The 18,006-nt window shown below is 39.2% G+C and overlaps 2 protein-coding genes and 1 long non-coding RNA gene across 3 annotated transcripts; 1 reads left to right on the top strand and 2 right to left on the bottom strand.

The window, feature by feature from the left end:
- Nucleotides 1–1,769: 1,769 nt before the first annotated feature.
- LOC126582034 (uncharacterized) lies at nucleotides 1,770–5,671 on the bottom strand. Its single transcript, XM_050246004.1, has 7 exons — nucleotides 5,306–5,671; nucleotides 4,600–5,214; nucleotides 4,155–4,345; nucleotides 2,758–2,996; nucleotides 2,442–2,641; nucleotides 2,216–2,341; nucleotides 1,770–2,142 (listed from the first exon to the last, which is right to left on the bottom strand). The coding sequence occupies exons 1-7, from the start codon at nucleotides 5,459–5,461 to the stop codon at nucleotides 2,044–2,046; spliced, it is 1,626 nt and encodes a 541-aa protein (XP_050101961.1). The 5' UTR covers nucleotides 5,462–5,671; the 3' UTR covers nucleotides 1,770–2,043.
- A 1,618-nt stretch (nucleotides 5,672–7,289) lies between these two features.
- On the bottom strand, nucleotides 7,290–9,443 carry LOC126633923 (uncharacterized). Its single transcript, XM_050304449.1, has 6 exons — nucleotides 8,972–9,443; nucleotides 8,730–8,882; nucleotides 8,493–8,642; nucleotides 8,325–8,378; nucleotides 7,594–8,108; nucleotides 7,290–7,355 (listed from the first exon to the last, which is right to left on the bottom strand). The coding sequence occupies exons 1-6, from the start codon at nucleotides 9,441–9,443 to the stop codon at nucleotides 7,290–7,292; spliced, it is 1,410 nt and encodes a 469-aa protein (XP_050160406.1).
- A 7,594-nt stretch (nucleotides 9,444–17,037) lies between these two features.
- On the top strand, nucleotides 17,038–17,495 carry LOC126634532 (uncharacterized). Its single transcript, XR_007627381.1, has 2 exons — nucleotides 17,038–17,251; nucleotides 17,300–17,495. It is a non-coding gene; the product is annotated as an uncharacterized LOC126634532 (long non-coding RNA).
- The last annotated feature ends 511 nt before the right edge of the window (nucleotides 17,496–18,006 follow it).

Genomic DNA, 18,006 nt, shown 5'->3' on the forward strand with positions numbered 1-18,006 from the left:
CACCTTTTCTCCTTTTCTTCTCTTTATCCTTCATGCTACCTGCAAGATAAGGAGAAGGATAACAATCAGCCGGAACTCGAAATCAAACTTCTGATCTGGGACTGATTGCTTGGAGCTCTGATTGCTTACCTTGTCTGTCACCTCTTTCAGCAGATCCCCTAGCTCGGCGACTTGGGGGACTCCTACTACATGGTTTGTATCGCGCTTGACCAAGCTTGAAACTACAAGTAAGCGTCAAGTGAAATTGATACATTACCTTGTGCATCTCCACCAGTTAAAGATACCACCCCTGGAGGGAGGAAGAGTACTTCCAAAGAAGATGCCACATCTACCTATGAGACAGATAAGGCAAGTGAAGACGATACCACACTTCGGTACTTAAAAGTTTCGTGATTACGAGATCATTCTTCCACAATATTTCCTAATGTCATTTGTATTAAATCATTCACTTGTACTCACTAAAGGAGAGCTTAAACCTATATACTGTGTAAACCCTTCACAATTAATGAGAACTCCTTTACTCCGTGGACGTAGCCAATCTGGGTAAACCACGTACATCTTGTGTTTGCTTCCTGTCTCTATCCATTTACATACTTATCCACACTAATGACCGGAGCAATCTAGCGAAGATCACAAACTTAATATTTAAGATGATATTCTTTGGTGTACGCTTTTCGCAAACGATATAGTGTTGATAGATGAAACGCAGGAAGGGGTAAACGCGAAGCTTAACCTTTGGAGAGAAGTGTTGGAATCTAAAGGTCCTCGCCTAAGCCGATATATGGAGTGCAAGTTCAGTGCAAACGGAGGCCAAAATGAGTTAGGGGTGAGGATCGGAGATCAGGAAATACCAAAGAACGACCGTTTTCGCTACCTAGGATCTATCTTGCAAAAGAACGGAGAATTTGATGGAGATCTCACCCATAGAATACAAGCTGGATGGATGAAGTGGAAGAGTGCATCCGGCGTGTTGTGTGACCGTCGTAGGCCACTGAAGCTCAAGGGAAAATTTTATAGGACGGCAATAAGGCCGGCAATGCTGTATGGCATAGAATGTTGGGCGGTGAAGCATCAACACGTAGGTGTAGTGGAGATGAGGATGCTTCGTTGGATGTGTGGGCACACGAGAAAGGATATGATTAGGAATGAGGATATCCGAGGTAAAGTAGGAGTAGCCGAAATTGAAGGAAAGAGGAGAGAAAATCGGTTACGGTGGTTTGGACATGTGCAAAGAAGGCCTACTGACGTTCCGGTTCGAAGATGTGACCACGGGACAGGTTCAGGGCCGAAGGGGTAGAAGAAGACCTAGGAAAACTTTGGAAGAGACCCTAAGAAAAGACTTAGAGTACTTGGATCTAACAGAGGACATGACACAAAACCGAGCGCAATGGCGTTCTAGGATTCATATAGCCGACCCCACTTAGTGGGAAAAGGCTTTGTTGTTGTTGTTGTTGTATTTATTTTCTTAATGTCTCAGCTTGAGTCTTTGCTTTTTCTAACCATGTCGGCTTTCTAATCTAACATCTAAATTAATAAAGGAAAAAAAAAGATTGGATTCAGATATCTAATTTATGGATTTAAAAAGAAAATGTAGCTGATACATAAAATCAAGAGACGTAATTTAAAAAAGATATCATATGCTGTCCGTCTTGCAATGGCAGTCAACTACCCGAGACAAAAATATTTGGCAGAGCAATGTTATTTAGACGCTTAAAACAAACAATATGCTGACATTTTCTCACAATGGTAAAGCTTACGAGTGATAAAGATTGTCATCAATCGTGTCAGTTTTATATCTAAACATCCCCAAGTGTTATTTGAAAAAGTCCGACGAGAGTAAAAGGGATCGTTTAGTGGAATTAAACTTATATCCATTATACTAGTTTCTTTTACGAATTATTTACATTCATCATCTAGAACCAGCTGACTTCTTTCTTCTAAATACAATCACAATTCGGTATTTCTACAAACAATCACAACGCGACCAGCCAGAAATACCAGAAAGCAAACCACAAATTTGCAGTGCATCATATGCGGCTTTATTTAGCGATCCTCCCGTCGAACTGCATTTGGGTCAGTGACCATGTCCATCATCATCTTCTCCGGTGAATCCTCCCAATTCCCGAATGTTTTCAAGTCAACCTAAAAGAGGCAAACAACCGCGGTATTAAAATTAAGATGAAATTATTGACCGTGTCCCAAGTATATGGATTACCTTCCGCCTTTGATCATTGAAAAGTTGTTCCCTCTTCTTGTATGAATCTTGCACATCCTTTGCGCCTCTTCCACCAAGCCCCCAAACTTCAACTTCTGAAACCAAAGCTTCAACAGGTAGGAAGCCCTGAGTTGCACCACCAATTCAATTAAAGTTAACCCAGCATACCTTAGCCATCATGATTTTTTAGTCACCGTTAAGAGTCAAATGCAACAATCTTGTATACCTGATCAGGAAACAGGGAGCCAGGTTGATACGTTTTGTCAGCTGCATGGTGGCGAATAGTAACTTTGGAAAAATCTTCATCAACAAAAATTCTTTCATTTCCCATACTTCCACCAAATCCTATCCCCACAGGCTTTGGTTTCGGCTCATACGCCCTGCCAGTGGGATGCAGATGGCAATACACAAAGTTCTTTTCCTTTCCTGTCACCAGTCATATTTTGTTACTTGGTTAGCCTCACAAGCCTCTACTCAACAATTTTAAGAAAGGAAAATAAACTAGATCACCCCTCCTTCCGTTTTTCCTCTACATTGCATACCAGTAGGTGGATACACATGAAAGACTGGAGTTATAGCATATAGATTTCCTGGACTTCCATAAAAAGCATCCCTGTTTTCAAAACCTTGATACGCGAGTGTACCTACAATCCATTTTCTTTCATTTTCTCTATCATCATTGGCATCTCTGGAAGTTGCAGAAATCAGCATGAGCAGTGCCCCTTGGTAACCCTCAACATTGGACCAGAATCTATTCAACCCTCTGCCATGAACAGAGGACCTGCAAAGTAGTATGCAATCAAACACACTAGACAGTAAAAAAGGTAAAAGAACTGCTCACAAAATCTTAGCCTCGTTCCTACTGCAATCTGTCATAAAATAACAGTAAGGATGCTTTATTATTATTAATTATTATTATTTGAAAAGATGAAACTTTTTTCCAAAACAAAAAAACTGTAAATATAATTGGTCAAGTTAGCCACCCATTAGCAAACAAGATAAAATTTGACTTAGCTACATCTAATAAAGACAGTCTAGATAATCATGACACTACAACTTTCCAATCTTGAACAAGATCAGATAAAGATGTGTTACTAAACACAGGTGAAACATGAGCCTAAAGAGCCGCCCAAAACTTGACTTTCTCTCACACTGCCTCCACTTCCAGCCCCCTAACATCATCAAAGATTCATCGACTCCTTTCTGACCAAATAGCCCAAACAACAGCTATCACCAAACAGTTCCAGAACACTTTAGCTTTCTTCCACCACCTAAAATCTTAAACTTGTCACTAAAAAGAGAAGCAGTCTTTTGGTACCACCCAGCAAGCATTAACATCATTGAATAAAAAAAATCACAATTTCCAGCTAAGAGGGCATGACATGAGACATGATCAGCACTCTCTCCTGAGCTCGAACATAAGATACACCATTGTGGCCACCAAAAGGATCCCGGCCTCCTCCTTTGGAGTAAGTCGCAAGTGTTCACCAGCCCATGGAACCCCAACCAAGCTAAAACCTTAAACTTAGGTGGGACCTTTGATTTCCAGATCAGATTAAAGGAAGACTACCCAGAATGCCTCTTAACCGATTAAAGTTGGATTTGCAAGAGATTTTCCTAGAAGACTCTAAACACCATCCTCTAGCTGTAAGGATGCATATATGCAAACTTTGCAAGAAAATAACAGTAAGGATGCATTAATGCAAACTTTTTCATAAAAAAATAAAAACACATCTACTACAATGATTGACATCAGAGACCAGAAAACAATGAAAAAGTATGTTTAGGATATTATGCTTGTATATACTGGTATTGAATTAATATTCAAGACTTCATTTAGAATTTAATCATTCCAGAACAGAGTCGAGTAACATGGAAACTGAATGGATTGTCAAGAATTCAAACACAAAAGATCAATCAAGAGGTTAAAATGACAAACCTGTAAAGTAGGTTCTTATCTATTCCATGAACGTCACTGTGGGGGAAGCATAGTTTTGACATCTCATCACTAATTGAGCCTCTCAATGTGAGGGAAATCGCCCATGCCATTCCTTGGGACAAAAGATTGGAACTGTTTGCCATGGTGGAGGAATTATCTGCCACTGAAGAAGTTGAGCATTCCTGTCCATCCTGCCATTAAAATCAATGCCATTCAGGTAAAAAATATATCCAAGTTTATAGAATGGTGAAAACTAAGTGTTCTAGAAAAGTAACTCATTGTATAAGCAAGTACCGAAATACATAAAAGATACTCCCAAGGTTATGTGATAATGAACCTTTAAAACATGAAAGCATATCGGCAAGGCAACACGATAATGAAATATAAGAGAAATGGAAACATGAAGACCTAATATTTTGTTCAATTGATAAGGGATATTACATACCTTCTGAGAAGCACACTTTTTTATTATTCCATGCGCAAACTGTGTAAAACAATCTGGGAGACCAGGCACTGTTTTCAAAACCCAAGATTGAAACTTCCCCACAGGAAGTTGAACTCCCAAGCCCGAGAAGTCGCAATCCCACACGTTCAAGCCACTGCCAGCTTCAGCGCACGAAACAATAGCAGATAAAACAACATGTTTAACATCCGGCAAGCGTAAATGTAGTTTCTCATTTGATATTTTCGAAGTCCTAGAGTACCAAGACATGGCCCAACACATCCAAAGAAGCATAAGCACGTCCGCGGGCATAAGCGATCCGGTTATCTTACAATCAGCATCATCAGATTCAAATTCCAAGTTTGAAGGCGAACCCGCCTTCCGAAGTGTCGCAGGAAAAACTCTCAGCAACTTGTTAAGTGACACAGACGCAGACATTCTTGCACAACACTTATTATATCCCCTAACGAACTCAACCCAATTCACTCCGCCTTTATCCGACACGAAAAACAGGTCCGAAATCGACCCACCAAGATGATCCAGCAGTGCCGGAAACGAATCAGGCAATGGAATGCCTTCACATGCTACTGGGTTTTTGTAAGTTAAACGGAAACATTGCTGAAAAACCATATGATTCTTTGTTAAAGTCAGACCCAAAAGCTTCAATTTCTGGTTGATAGAGGCATAAAATGAAAAAGGGCAACTTTACCTGCAGGGAGTGGAGGGGGATTGCATTGGATTGGGGATCAGCGAGGTTGGAGAAAGATTTCTGGAGCATCGGAAGAGCTCCGGTGGAGGCTGCTAAGGCTTCCGCCTCTCGCTGTTCGTTCGGCACCTTGTGCTCCGTCGAAGTTGAGGCCCCCATTCTCGCTGACGCCGGCTTGCTTCACCCAGTATCGTCGATATTCTGAGATGTCGGCTAGAAATATCGGTGAGACAATCGAAAACAACCGAATTCTGTTGCAGTCGCTGCAGAAGGCGGTGGAGTTTTGTATTCCTACGGACTGGCGTAATGTCGTGTGGCCTTTGGAATGTTGCAAGGCCAAATGGCCAAATACCCTTGTTCCTGTGGCCTTTGGATATTCTCAGATCCGCACCATATATAATCTTCGATAAACGGATACGATTTGAGAATTTTTGAGATTCTCTTTAAAGAGAATTCCGTAAGGATCCTCTTTCTGTTGTACGGCGAAATGGTTGGAAAAAGATTTTCTCTGAATCTCTTTTACCAAGATCATCGAATTAAATGATCTGAAGCTTTCAAATTTCATCAAACGAATCACATATTTTGACCTTTTAAAAATTAAGATAATTTTTTACCATCTAATGAAATTTGAAAAACTTTTATCACTCGATCTAAAGATCTTAGTGAAAGGGTACCGAAGATCCCAAATGGCTAAATACCCTTGCTCGTGGTTCAAGCAATGTATTGACAGGTGTACTTGCTTTTTTGCTTTATAAGCTTAAAGCCTCTAACAAGTACGTCGACAGAATAAATGGCAGATTTGATGTTGAATGTTGTGGGATAGATGTGATATCGATGAAAGAAGGGATCTTATATATGTTTATAAAACGTTATATTATTTTTTATATTATTAATTAATTTTACAATGGAATTCTAACTTTCTTTGTAAAATTTAAAGATTCAAATTTTTTTATGAGCTTTATGCAGTAAAAGTGAAATAGAATCAAATATTACAACGTCATAGCCTCTCATCACAAGTGTAATTACATTTCTATAAACATTGGTTACTTTTAACGTTTGACTTGTACCTGCTACATGAAAACTTTAAACGCTTTGAAATCATTTGAAGCATATATCACAAAGCATCTTCTTAAAAGTTACACAAATTCTCAATCAAAGGTCTCGATCTAAGAACATGAAGTTCGAAGTATGTACTCAGTAAGTATTTTCATTAATTTGAACGGAAAATTATATTCATTAAAGTTTAAAAATAGTTTGAGATTTTTATTAGGCCTCTGAAGAGTTTACAAGACTATTCTCAAAATATACACAGATTTGTATAAATGGCACATATTCGCCACGGAGTATAGAAAAATGGTCCTAGTATCCTTCCAATGGTGTATGTCAATTATTTGTATTTTTTTCCAATTAAAATTGAATAATTATCCTACGAAGCTTGATAAATAAAATCAATATTATGGAATGCTTAACTTAAAATCCTTGATAAATTAAACACATTCATCTACCTCAATCTTGATGGGGTTTTCTTACAGGTTATAGGTTCTTCTTACGCTTTTGGACTCAAACTTTCTGATTGATTTGCATATTAGTTGGTTGCTTTTAAAAGCTTAGTAAAACTATTGACTTATGAAAGCAATTTTAAAAAACCTTGATGACTAGATTTCGCACAGAGCTCCAAAATCTCAAGAAAATCGAGAGTATGTTTATGCAGGGAAAGATTCCCACCTTGATTGGTTCAAATATTCTGTGCTCACTTGTGGCAGAAGATTCATGAAAGTTGTCATGGATCTCTGTCAAATTTTGGATCAAGAGTTGGATGTATTGGAAATTAAACCGTGCAGAAGCAAACGATACATCCCTGGAACTTGGAAGAGTTACAAAATGAACAGCTCTTGTGCTTCCATTCTTCTTTTTCCAAAGTTTACGGACTATATAGCTGATAACATGTCTGTCCTCCTCCCTCAGGTATGTGGTTTTTCTGGTTGCTTTACTGCTTCAGTGTGTGTGTGTGTATACAGTGGCGAAGCCAGGATTTCTCGGGAAGAGGGGCGAACTTAAAAGAATGCAAGGTTAAAAAAATATGGCAACAACTAAATCTTTTTATATAGTAATGTCTTCCATAATTAATCAATACAAACAAATTACAATTGTTGCCGGCGAGGTTTCATGTCATGAAAACGTCGCATAATAGGCTCATTATCAATAAAAGCAAATACATCTTTCTCAATGTAAACAAGCATGCTATCACTCAACCATTGATCTTCCATTTTGTTACGCAATGGTGTTTTCACAATCTTCATAGCAGAAAAAGCTCTCTCCACCAAAGCGGTTGCAACCGGTAACACCAATGCCAATGTAAGAAGTTTATACACTAACATATAACTTTCACACCTCCCGGTCTTCACTAACTCTTGTGCAAGATCACTAAGTCCTCTCAATGATGAAAACTCACTATGCATCTTCATATCATGAATGTAATTGTCAAGTTGAATTGGAAGATTCATGAGGTCCATACGATCAAAATCTTGAGAATAAAGTTGGGCTAAACGAACAATTTTTGCTTTGTCAAAAGATGCAAAATTATTCACTGGACTCAAACAAGCCATACAAAGAAGTAACTCGGTGTTTACCTCATTGAAGCCATCATTCAACTCCTTTAGTTGCATATCAAGGACTTGAAAATAGAGGTCCACACGATAGTGATGGAAGTTTGTGATTTTTTGAGCTTTACGCCTTGATTTTCCAGGTACGAAATGCAAATCCTCCATGTTAGGAACGATAATATCATGCTCCTCACAAAACTTTTCTACATCATGAAGCAAGTCCCCAAAGTCATCATCTCTCAAGGATTGTAGTCTTTGCTTGCATACTTCCACTAACGCCATTGCATTCACAATATCTTGATCTTTCTTTTGCAATGCTTGTGATAACTTATTTGTAATTCCTAATATAAGTCTCATCAAGAAAAGGTGAAATGCAAAATCAAAAGTTTGTATGTCTTTGAATAACCTATTTGCTTCACCGAGATTATCTTGGTTGCGATCACTTTTAATCCATTCAACCACCTCCACCACGGCTTCAAACATAACAATAATACTAACTATAGTACCATAATGCGAGTTCCACCGTGTATCACATGGACGCATGAGACTCATTTCTTGATTTAACCCTTTACCCGTTTCAAGATTACCAAGATCATGAGCTTTCTGAATTTGTTCTTGTTGTTTCTCTCTAAATGCATCACGACGCTTACACGATGATCCAATAAGATTCACCAAACTACTAGCATTGATGAAGAAATTGGCAACATCCTCATTTTCCTTTGCCACGAATACAAGAGCTAGTTGAAGTTGGTGTGCAAAACAATGAATATAAAATGCTTGAGGGTATTTGTTCAAAATCTTTGTTTTAAGACCATTCAACTCACCTTTCATATTGCTAGCTCCATCATAGCCTTGTCCTCGTAACTTAGACATACTCAAATTTGTTGTAGCAAACAATCTCTCAATGGCATCTTCAAGCGAGCTACTAGTTATAGAGGAGACATGTTGAACACCCAAAAACTTTTCAATTGCTTCTCCTTTTTTATTCACATAATGAATACCACCGCCATTTGCTTTTTAGTTGAAGAATCACGTGCTCCATCAACCAAAAGAGAAAAAAATGTACCTTCCATATCTTTAGTGATTGCACTTACAGTTTCAATGGCACAAGCACGGACAAGATCTTTTTGAATATCGGAAGAAGTATACTTAAGATTCTTGGGAGCATTCTCAAACACAACCTTCCTAACTTGTTCATTATGCTTGGAAAGAAATTGCATAAGCTCCAAATAATTGCCCCTATTGCTTGATTTCAACGATTCATCATGGCCACGAAAAGGTAAACCTTGTCCCAACAACCATCTTGTGCACTCAAATGAGGCACTCAATAAAGTACGATAATTAATGTGAGCTTCATCGGTTTGCTTAATCACAAATGTTTCAATGTATTGTTTTTGTGTCATCAAATCTCTAGCTTGTTGTACAGCTTTATTATGAAGACTTCCAACACCTCCCTCATGGACTCGAAGATTTTTGGGTCCTTTCTTCCAATTTGTAAACCCTATCTCAGTGAAGACATCACTTCCAGTGCTACCCATTTGATCAAAATCACATTTGAAAAGATAACAATAACGGCAAAATGCAGCATTTTTTGATATACTATACTCCAACCACTTAAACTTATCAAACCAACCAATGATAAAACATCGATTGTCGCTAACCTTTCTTGGCATGATGTGGTCTCTAGGTTGACAAGGATCATTTTGGAGATAGTGTCTACGAATTGCTTCACGATAATTAGGTGGATAATCAAGCATTCGACGTCTATGTGCAGGGTCTGCAGGAAGATTAGCCAATATTTCATCCAACTCAGTGGCCTCACTTTGTTGTGACCTACTTGGAATATTTGAAGGAGGAGGAGGACTACTCGGAATATTTGAAGGAGGAGGACTACCCAAAATGTTTGAAGGAGGATTTAAGCACTGTTTCTTATAGTATCGTTCCATTACGTAACTGTAAAATGAAAAGAAATAAAAATTCTTAGACTCTATGAATACAACTAAGCAATTCAACTAATCATATTCATAATACAACTAAGTAATTTAACTAATCATATTCATATGAATACAACTAAGCAATTCAACTAATCATCCATCAAGATTCAAAGAATTCAAATTTTAATTTTCATCCTAAAAAATAATTTCATAATTTCATTCAAAATGTGGCTTATTACCAATAAGTTTAGTTAAAGATGACTTTTGACATGCCAATTTATCTATATGTACAATTATACATACACATGATTCTTCTAATTCCCAATTCGTATCAATAATTTCACCCTAAAAAATAATTTCGTAATTTGTATTAAATAACCATGACATGAATAATCAATAACCATATCATTTGATTCACATAATTAAGGTAGGGATTATGCATTTAAGAATTAAAAAATTTACCTTTAAATAATGATTGGAGCCGGCTTAAGCTCAGAGGAGAGGAGAGTGGCTCACTGACTTGTGGAACAGAAATTAAAGAGGACTTTGTGGCTTTGGCTTGGCTGCTGGAGTTTGGGGAGCAGCTTGGCTGAGATGGATGGCCCGCTCTCTGTGTGTGTGTTGATTATTGGTGAAGAAGACAGAAGAAAAGGATAGAAAAGAGTAAAGGGTGTGCGGTGCGGATGGGGTCGTGTGTGGGGGGGACAGACAGAAAGCTAGGGTTTCATTGGGGCGACACGCGGAAGCGGTCCCCCACCCCATTATAATTTTTTTTTAAATTCAACTATCAAAACGGCGCCGTTTTGATTTAGCTTTTTAAATTTTTTTTTACCAGGTCCAAAACGGCGTCGTTTTAGCCTGGTTTTTTTAAAAAAAAAAAAATTAGAATGCAATCTGCACTGCAGATTGCCCAGAAAACCCAGAAAAACAGAGGGCGCCGTGAACCATTATTTTCAGGCGAGGCGCGCGAGGGGAGTGGCGAAGACCTGGGGTCCAGTGGTGTTTCCTGGCGAGGGGAGTGGCGGCCGCCACTCCTCGCTCCCACGTGGCTTCGCCACTGTGTGTATATATATCTAGCTTTTGGGAATATAATCATGATTGTTCCATGCAAGGGTGATGATTGGTCTCGTTTTGTCCTATAATTTGCATTCTGTGTTTGCAGCTACATTCTTCTTAGCCTGCAGAGCTATATGTAGCATCCCAAAACTGTTGGGAGATGTTTAATTAGCAATCAAATTATTTGGTTTGCTGACAACACCAATGGGCATCGTGTTACAATTCATAAGACACTTTAAGGAAATCTCACAATAAAACCCATCAATGGTATTATATCTATAGCCAATCTAAAAAGAGGTGACATCCAATGACGGAGTTAGAATTTTATAGCAATCAGAGTGTGACAAAGAATTTATCACATATTGATTGTTTATATGTACTTTTCAGCCATATCTTCCAAAAAAATAACATATACTTTAAGTCATGCGCATGTTTAGCAAAGATATAATTTTTATCTCAAATTTAATTTCCTACATATTTTAGCCTTCTGAGACATTTCTATCCAATGTTTAGCATTGAAAGTTGTATAAAAAAATGTTTAATGTTGAAAGAGACCTCGGACCCGATCTCATTGATAAACAAATAAAAAAGGTCGTACCTAGTGCACAAGGCTCCCGCTTTACGCAGGGTCTGGGAGAGGTGAATGTAGGCTAGCCTTACCCCCATTTATGGAGAGGCTGCTCCCTCATTGATAAACAAATATGTTTTTTTTTTTTTTTTTTTTGTATTTACAACTCAAATACTCTAAATAATACACATTTATACTAGTCTTCGTGTATATGATGTTTGTCCTCAATTATTTGCATAAATAATGTAAAATATACATGAGCTGTATTACCTATATATAAATCTTTTGGGCCAGACCAGAGGCACTAAAGGGCCCTTCCCTACCTTTGCTAGTGGCAATATCGCTTTAGGGTAACGATTTCTTCACCCTCTTCTTTCCACTCTTTGCTTTGTTCTTATCTCTTGAATTTTTTTCATGTTACAATGCTTAAGAATTATACTTTTGATGACGTCCACAATCTGATTAGATATGCCGCACTAAAGATACCTAATAGGAGCATATATGTGCAACTTTGTTATCTTATTTCTTTGCATTTACTTCGTTAATTTCCATTTATTTTGGTAATTTATGTTATTTTCCTATTATTGTAGGTCCAGTTGGTAAAGATGACAATCAATAGCTGAATGGAGCAATTTGGAGCAGTTTTGGACTTGGATTGGATAGCATATGAGCTGAACGTTTTTGGTGTTTAATTGGTGCTAGACATGTGCTAAAATCTAGAAAAATTAAAGTTTAGCCTTGGAAGGCAAGGAATTACACAAGAAAGATGAATCCTAATTGGAGAGGAACATTATCCTATCTTATCCTATCTTATCCAACATTATTTTATCTCACCTCCAGCTGCAAGGAGGAATCCTAATCATATTTCAACACTTTCTACCGGATTTTAAGAGTCCTAAAATAACTCAAAACACCTAATCCCTTTCCTCCTTGGATTCAACCATTTTCCCCTATATATATGAAATTCATGCAGAGATTTAGAGTGTGCCATGTCTGCCATTCATCCATTGAAGTTGCTAGAATTTTCAGAGTTCTTTCTATCTTTGTTTTAAGTTTCAATGTTTATTTTAGATTGTTTTTTTAGTTATGATGAACATGTGTAACTAAGTTTCTTTTTAGCTAGAGTGAATTCGAAGCCATGATCATATGTTTTCTATAAATGGATTACATCCAGTTATTGTTTTGTAAGACATGAATGCGATTTACTTAGGGGTGTGCTATTTACACACCCCCTTTTTACTTCTCACACACCCCTTGTTAATTTTTGTCCGTTGATTTTCTTCAATTCATCCGATCTGATGGTCGAAAATAAAAAAGGTGTGGGAGAAGTAAAAATGGGTGTGTGGATATTGTTTGTACCATACTTGACAATCCCGAAACTACTGAGCACCGGTCAACGTTATACCGTCAAAGACCCAGAAGAGTTTCCCTTCAACCAGGAGGCCAATCACGGCACGACACGTGTCGACATCAGAAGCCAATCTTAGCGCAACACGTGTCAACATCATAAGCCAATCACAACACGACACGTGTCAATGTCAGAATGAAACTAGAAACTCTCTTCTATAAATAGAGATCATTCTCTCACAATATTTCCTAATGTCATTTGTACTAAATCATTCACTTGTACTCAGTAAAGGAGAGCTTGAACCTATGTACTTGTGTAAACCTTTCACAATTAATGAGAACTCCTCTACTCCGTGGACGTAGCCAATATGGGTGAACCACGTACATCTTGTGTTTGCTTCCCTGTTTCTATCCATTTACATACTTATCCACACTAGTGACCGGAGCAATCTAGCGAAGATCACAAACTTAACATTTTCTGTTGTACCAAAGTCCCCACTGATTTTGTGCATCAACATTTGGCGCTATATGTGGGAACGACACTTATTCCCACTCTCTTTAGCTTTGTCAAGCTGGTTTCCACCATTCGTACACTCTCTTTTGACCAGGCATCCCTCTTCAACATGGGGAGCGAAGGAAGCCACAGCACACAGAATGACACCCCTCTTGCACCTAGTGCGAAGCAACGAAAGAATGAAGGAAAGAGGATTGCTCTTCAAGCTAAAGTCGATGAGCTAGAAGCTCAGAACAACAAGATAGCAATGAAGAATGAGGTCCTCCAGGAGCAGTATGAGAAGCTCTTTGAGACGCTCCATGAAACTAGGCGTACTCAAACACACGAGCTCGTTGCCCCAGTGGACATCAACCGTCATCTGGGTGTCCTCCAACACGGAGGGTCACCTTCCTTCGACATGGGTACCCCTGATGAAGAACGAGCTAATCATTAAAACATTGATCAACATAACACATCTCTCAACCTAACTGCTTCGACCCAAAGCAGGAGAAGTGGATGAAAACACCTCCTTGCAGAAGGGTTGGAATGATCGAAAGTCGTTTATCGTGACTGCCGAGACTTCCTAAAGCAACGTCGAGAGAATCCCTTCCACATATGCTCGAAGATCAATGACCCAAGGGTTCTTGAAAGACTCGGTCCCCTCCCACGACCCAGGCCAGCTGCCAATCTAAGGAATGGACGACAGGTCCCAGAAGAACATGCAGGTACAGGGGACTCTGAGGTATTCCGACAGACTCACCCTAGAAGTCAGTACGGCGAGTCCAAGGAAAAATCACACGCCTTTGCTCAAACTTTCCTACTTCCAAGAGGCAATGGAGACTAACGAAAAAATACCAGTGGTACATGACTCCACTCAGGACCCTCTTGTCCTACAGCTCTTTGAGGAAGTAAACAAGTTGAAGGCCGAACGTCAGGCTGAGATACCTGACTGGAACCAACCCAGGCCTGGCCCTCTCACAAGGAGGATCCTCGACACCCCCTTCAAGCAAAGACAAAACAAAAGCTTGGTTTACAACTCTATACTGGAAGGGAAGACCCAATTGAACACTTTAACCTCTTTGAGTCCACCATGGCATATCGAATGCACACCGACAAAGAGCGATGTCTTCTCTTCCCCTCCACCCTCTTTGGCGGAGCTTTAAACTGGTATTGCCGTCTTCTACCTGAGACAGTAGACTCATTTGAAGAACTAAGGAAACTGTTTGTCTCTCAACACATCTTCCAGACCGATCGCTTGCATTCTGCAGATGATTTGTACACTATTCACCAAAAGCCGGACGAGTCACTATGAGAGTATGCTGATCGTTTTAGCCATAAGTAGTCTCGCTACGCTGAGGCAGATGACAAGACCGCCCTCAAGGCCTTCACGGCAGGCCTACGTGATTGTTTCTTCAAGTACATGATCAATGCCAACACTTGGAAGACTTACTCTAAGGTGATGGCACAGGCTTACAACCATGCCTCCGCCGAGGCAATGACATATCAAGAGAAACCCCCCACAACCACCCCTTATCAGCAAGTAGGGAGTGGAAGCCAGATCCAACCAAATGAGAAAACCTCAACTTTCTAAACGGCAGCGATGCCTCTCCTTACCTTACTTAATACTTTGCCAAGTCAACAGACATATCAATCTCAGGGCAAAAGGAAAGATTTCCATCCTCACCAGTCTCATTTTAGTAAAAGGAGTAAGGGACACTACCGCGATAACCAAGGGTATCGCCATGATAATCCCCGACCCCAGGCAATCAACACAGTGGGTCAAGCACGTGTCAGGACAACCCCTACCCTAAGGTATAAGGCATACACACCTAATACCGAAGCTAAAGTCGAGGCACCCGGATTACAAGCCCACGAAGAACACGGGCACGTTTTGCTGCTACCACGAGCATAACGGCCATGACGACAAGAAGTGTATCACCCTTCGTGATCATATTGAAGCTTTGGCACGTGAAGGAAAAATTGATCAATTCCTTATTCACCCTCCAAAGGGTAACCGTAACCAACGCCAGGTGAATATGATATATTCCATAAGTGGTGGCACACCCATATCTAAATCTTCCAACAGGGCCATGAAAAATAGTGAACGAGCTTTAAGGTCTGGCCACCAAATGTTTCACGTGGAAGACATCAGGGGAGGTAAGTATCAAAAGCCTAACTGGGATCCAATATGTTTCTACCCTGAGGAAGAAAGAGGTATCATGTACCCTCACAACGACCCACTGATTGTGGAAGCTCACATAGCCAACTTTGAAGTACGACGAATCCTGGTAGACACGGGGGCTTCGGTCAATATCATGTTTGCTGAAACTTTCAAGGCACTTAATGTAGTTGAACACTTGCTCGATTGCTCGATTTCCCCTCTGATAAGCTTCTCCGGTGATATCGTGCAACCTTTGGGGAGCATACATTTACCTTTCATCATTGGTACAGGCCCTTACACAGTTACCATTACCACTAACTTCCTGGTGGTTGATTGTCCAACAGCATACAATGTCATCTTCGGACGCACATGCATCAATGCTCTCAAGGCCATGGTATCCACACATATGTTGTTGATGAAATTTCCAACCCCCTATGGCAATGGTTACATCAGAGGAGATCAACTTAGTGCACGATCATGTTACAACACTTCGGTCAAGCAACAGCACCTGCATGCAAGGAAGAAAATATCGATAATATCGGAAATATCGGTAGTCCGAAAACACGGAAATATCGGGATGATATCGATATCGATAAAAATTACATGGAAACCACGGAAATTGTAAGAAAAACTTGGAAATTTTTATTGAAACTTTGCAGGATGTTTATTTAGTCAATTATCTATTAGTTTATCACAAAAAATTGGAAGGAAATGCATTGCATGATGGATTTAACATTATCAAGTTGATTATATAGCGAGCTGACAAACATTGTGAGTGTAGAAAATATGTAGTAATTAATGAAAGAAGTTTAAACACACCAATTGGGGCTTATTGCGGCAAGTTTTTTAGATATGACCTCGCATCAAGTCGTCTTTTGTGTTAATTTGTAATCTTAACTGGTTTTGTTGTGTTGTGTCAATTAGTTAAATTAAGCGGTACATCCAATTGGGGCTTATAAACATTTTAATTCTCCTTAAAAATATAAGGGCATTTAATCAGGATTTTAAGTGATTCTTTAAAATTTAAGGGGTATTCGATCATGATTTTTAAGAAATTCATACATTCCAAATGTATTCATTTAGAAATTGATTCGAAGAGATTTTTAAAAAGTTGGGAAACTCGAAAAAATTAGAAATATTTCACATAATATTTTAAACATTCTCAAATCGCTCCCTGAAAATTTGAGGGAATTCACTTAAAATTTTACATAAAAGTTTTAAAAATTATTAAACTTCATCAAAATTCATAAATTTTTAAATCTATTATAATCCTTTAAAATCTGAATGGAGTAAAAAATTCAAATCTAAACCTAATATGAAACAATCACTAAATTACATAGAATTTCTAAACCAAATCTAACAAGGATCAATTACAATTCTAATACGATGTTGTAATTACTTGGAGTTTTTTAGGGCAATATGTAACACCCACCCCCATTTATAAAGATATATTTGTGTAATTATCCCCTAAACATTTTAATATATCAAATTGGTCCTCTTTGACTACCCAATCAGGATCCAAAACATTGGATCCCTTTCTTTCTGAAGTGGCCACGTGGCAGCCCCCCCTCCACTCTTCTCTTTTCTCTCTCTGTTCCCCCGTGACTCCCTTCTTCTTTTCTTCTTCTTTCTGTTTTCTTTTCTTTTTCTTCTGTCTCCCTCTCGGCTCTCTCTCTCATATCTCCCTCATCTCTCTTCTCTGCACCGCAGCACGCAAGCACCCATCGCACGCACCCATCTCCCTGCGCAAGGAACATCACCATCACCATCTCGTCCTCATGGCCGCGGTGAATCTGTCGCTCTCGCTTTTCTCGATTCGGTGGGGAAAGGACGAGGTGAATCTGTCGCTCTCGCTTTTCTCGATTCGGTTTTACGAGAAGAACACTCGGTGGGTTTTTCCCTAAATTTCCCTACTTTGGATATGTAATTCTTGTTAGATCTTGAAGCTTTTTGTGTAAATTAAGGTAATTTTTTAATCATTATGCACTGTAATTCCATAATTTGATCTATTGGAATTTGGGTTTGCTTCAACTTCGTGTTTGTTTCTGGGGATTTGGGGGAATTTCGGCGGTGGTGATTGTGATTGGCTGTCCAGAGGAGTCCTTGCGCTCGGCGGATTCTGGCGGCTCCACTCCCTATCCATCGTTCAGTAAGCCCTCATCCGCCTCTTCCAGCTCTGCTCCTTCTTTTTCCTCATTGGAGCATCCTCCTCGCGAAAATATTGAAAATATCTTGAAAATATCGAAAATATCACGATATTATCGATATTATCGATAATATCGCAATATTTGGACGATAATTAAGTGGATATATGTAAAAATATCGTTATCTCAAAAAAATGATATTATCGGCGAAATATCGCCGATAATATCGATATTTTCATCCTTGCATGCATGTGCCCAAGGAAACCCTTTCTATACATGACCAAGTCATAAATACCAGCCCAAACGAAGCCAACTTGGACCTTCACGGTGGCAATAGTCAACCCAACGATCCTCGAGATGACTCTTTCACCCAGCAAGCACAACCCGCTGAAGAGTTG

Source organism: Malus sylvestris, chromosome 9 (genome assembly GCF_916048215.2).
Source record: "Malus sylvestris chromosome 9, drMalSylv7.2, whole genome shotgun sequence".
Lineage (NCBI taxonomy): Eukaryota > Viridiplantae > Streptophyta > Magnoliopsida > Rosales > Rosaceae > Malus > Malus sylvestris.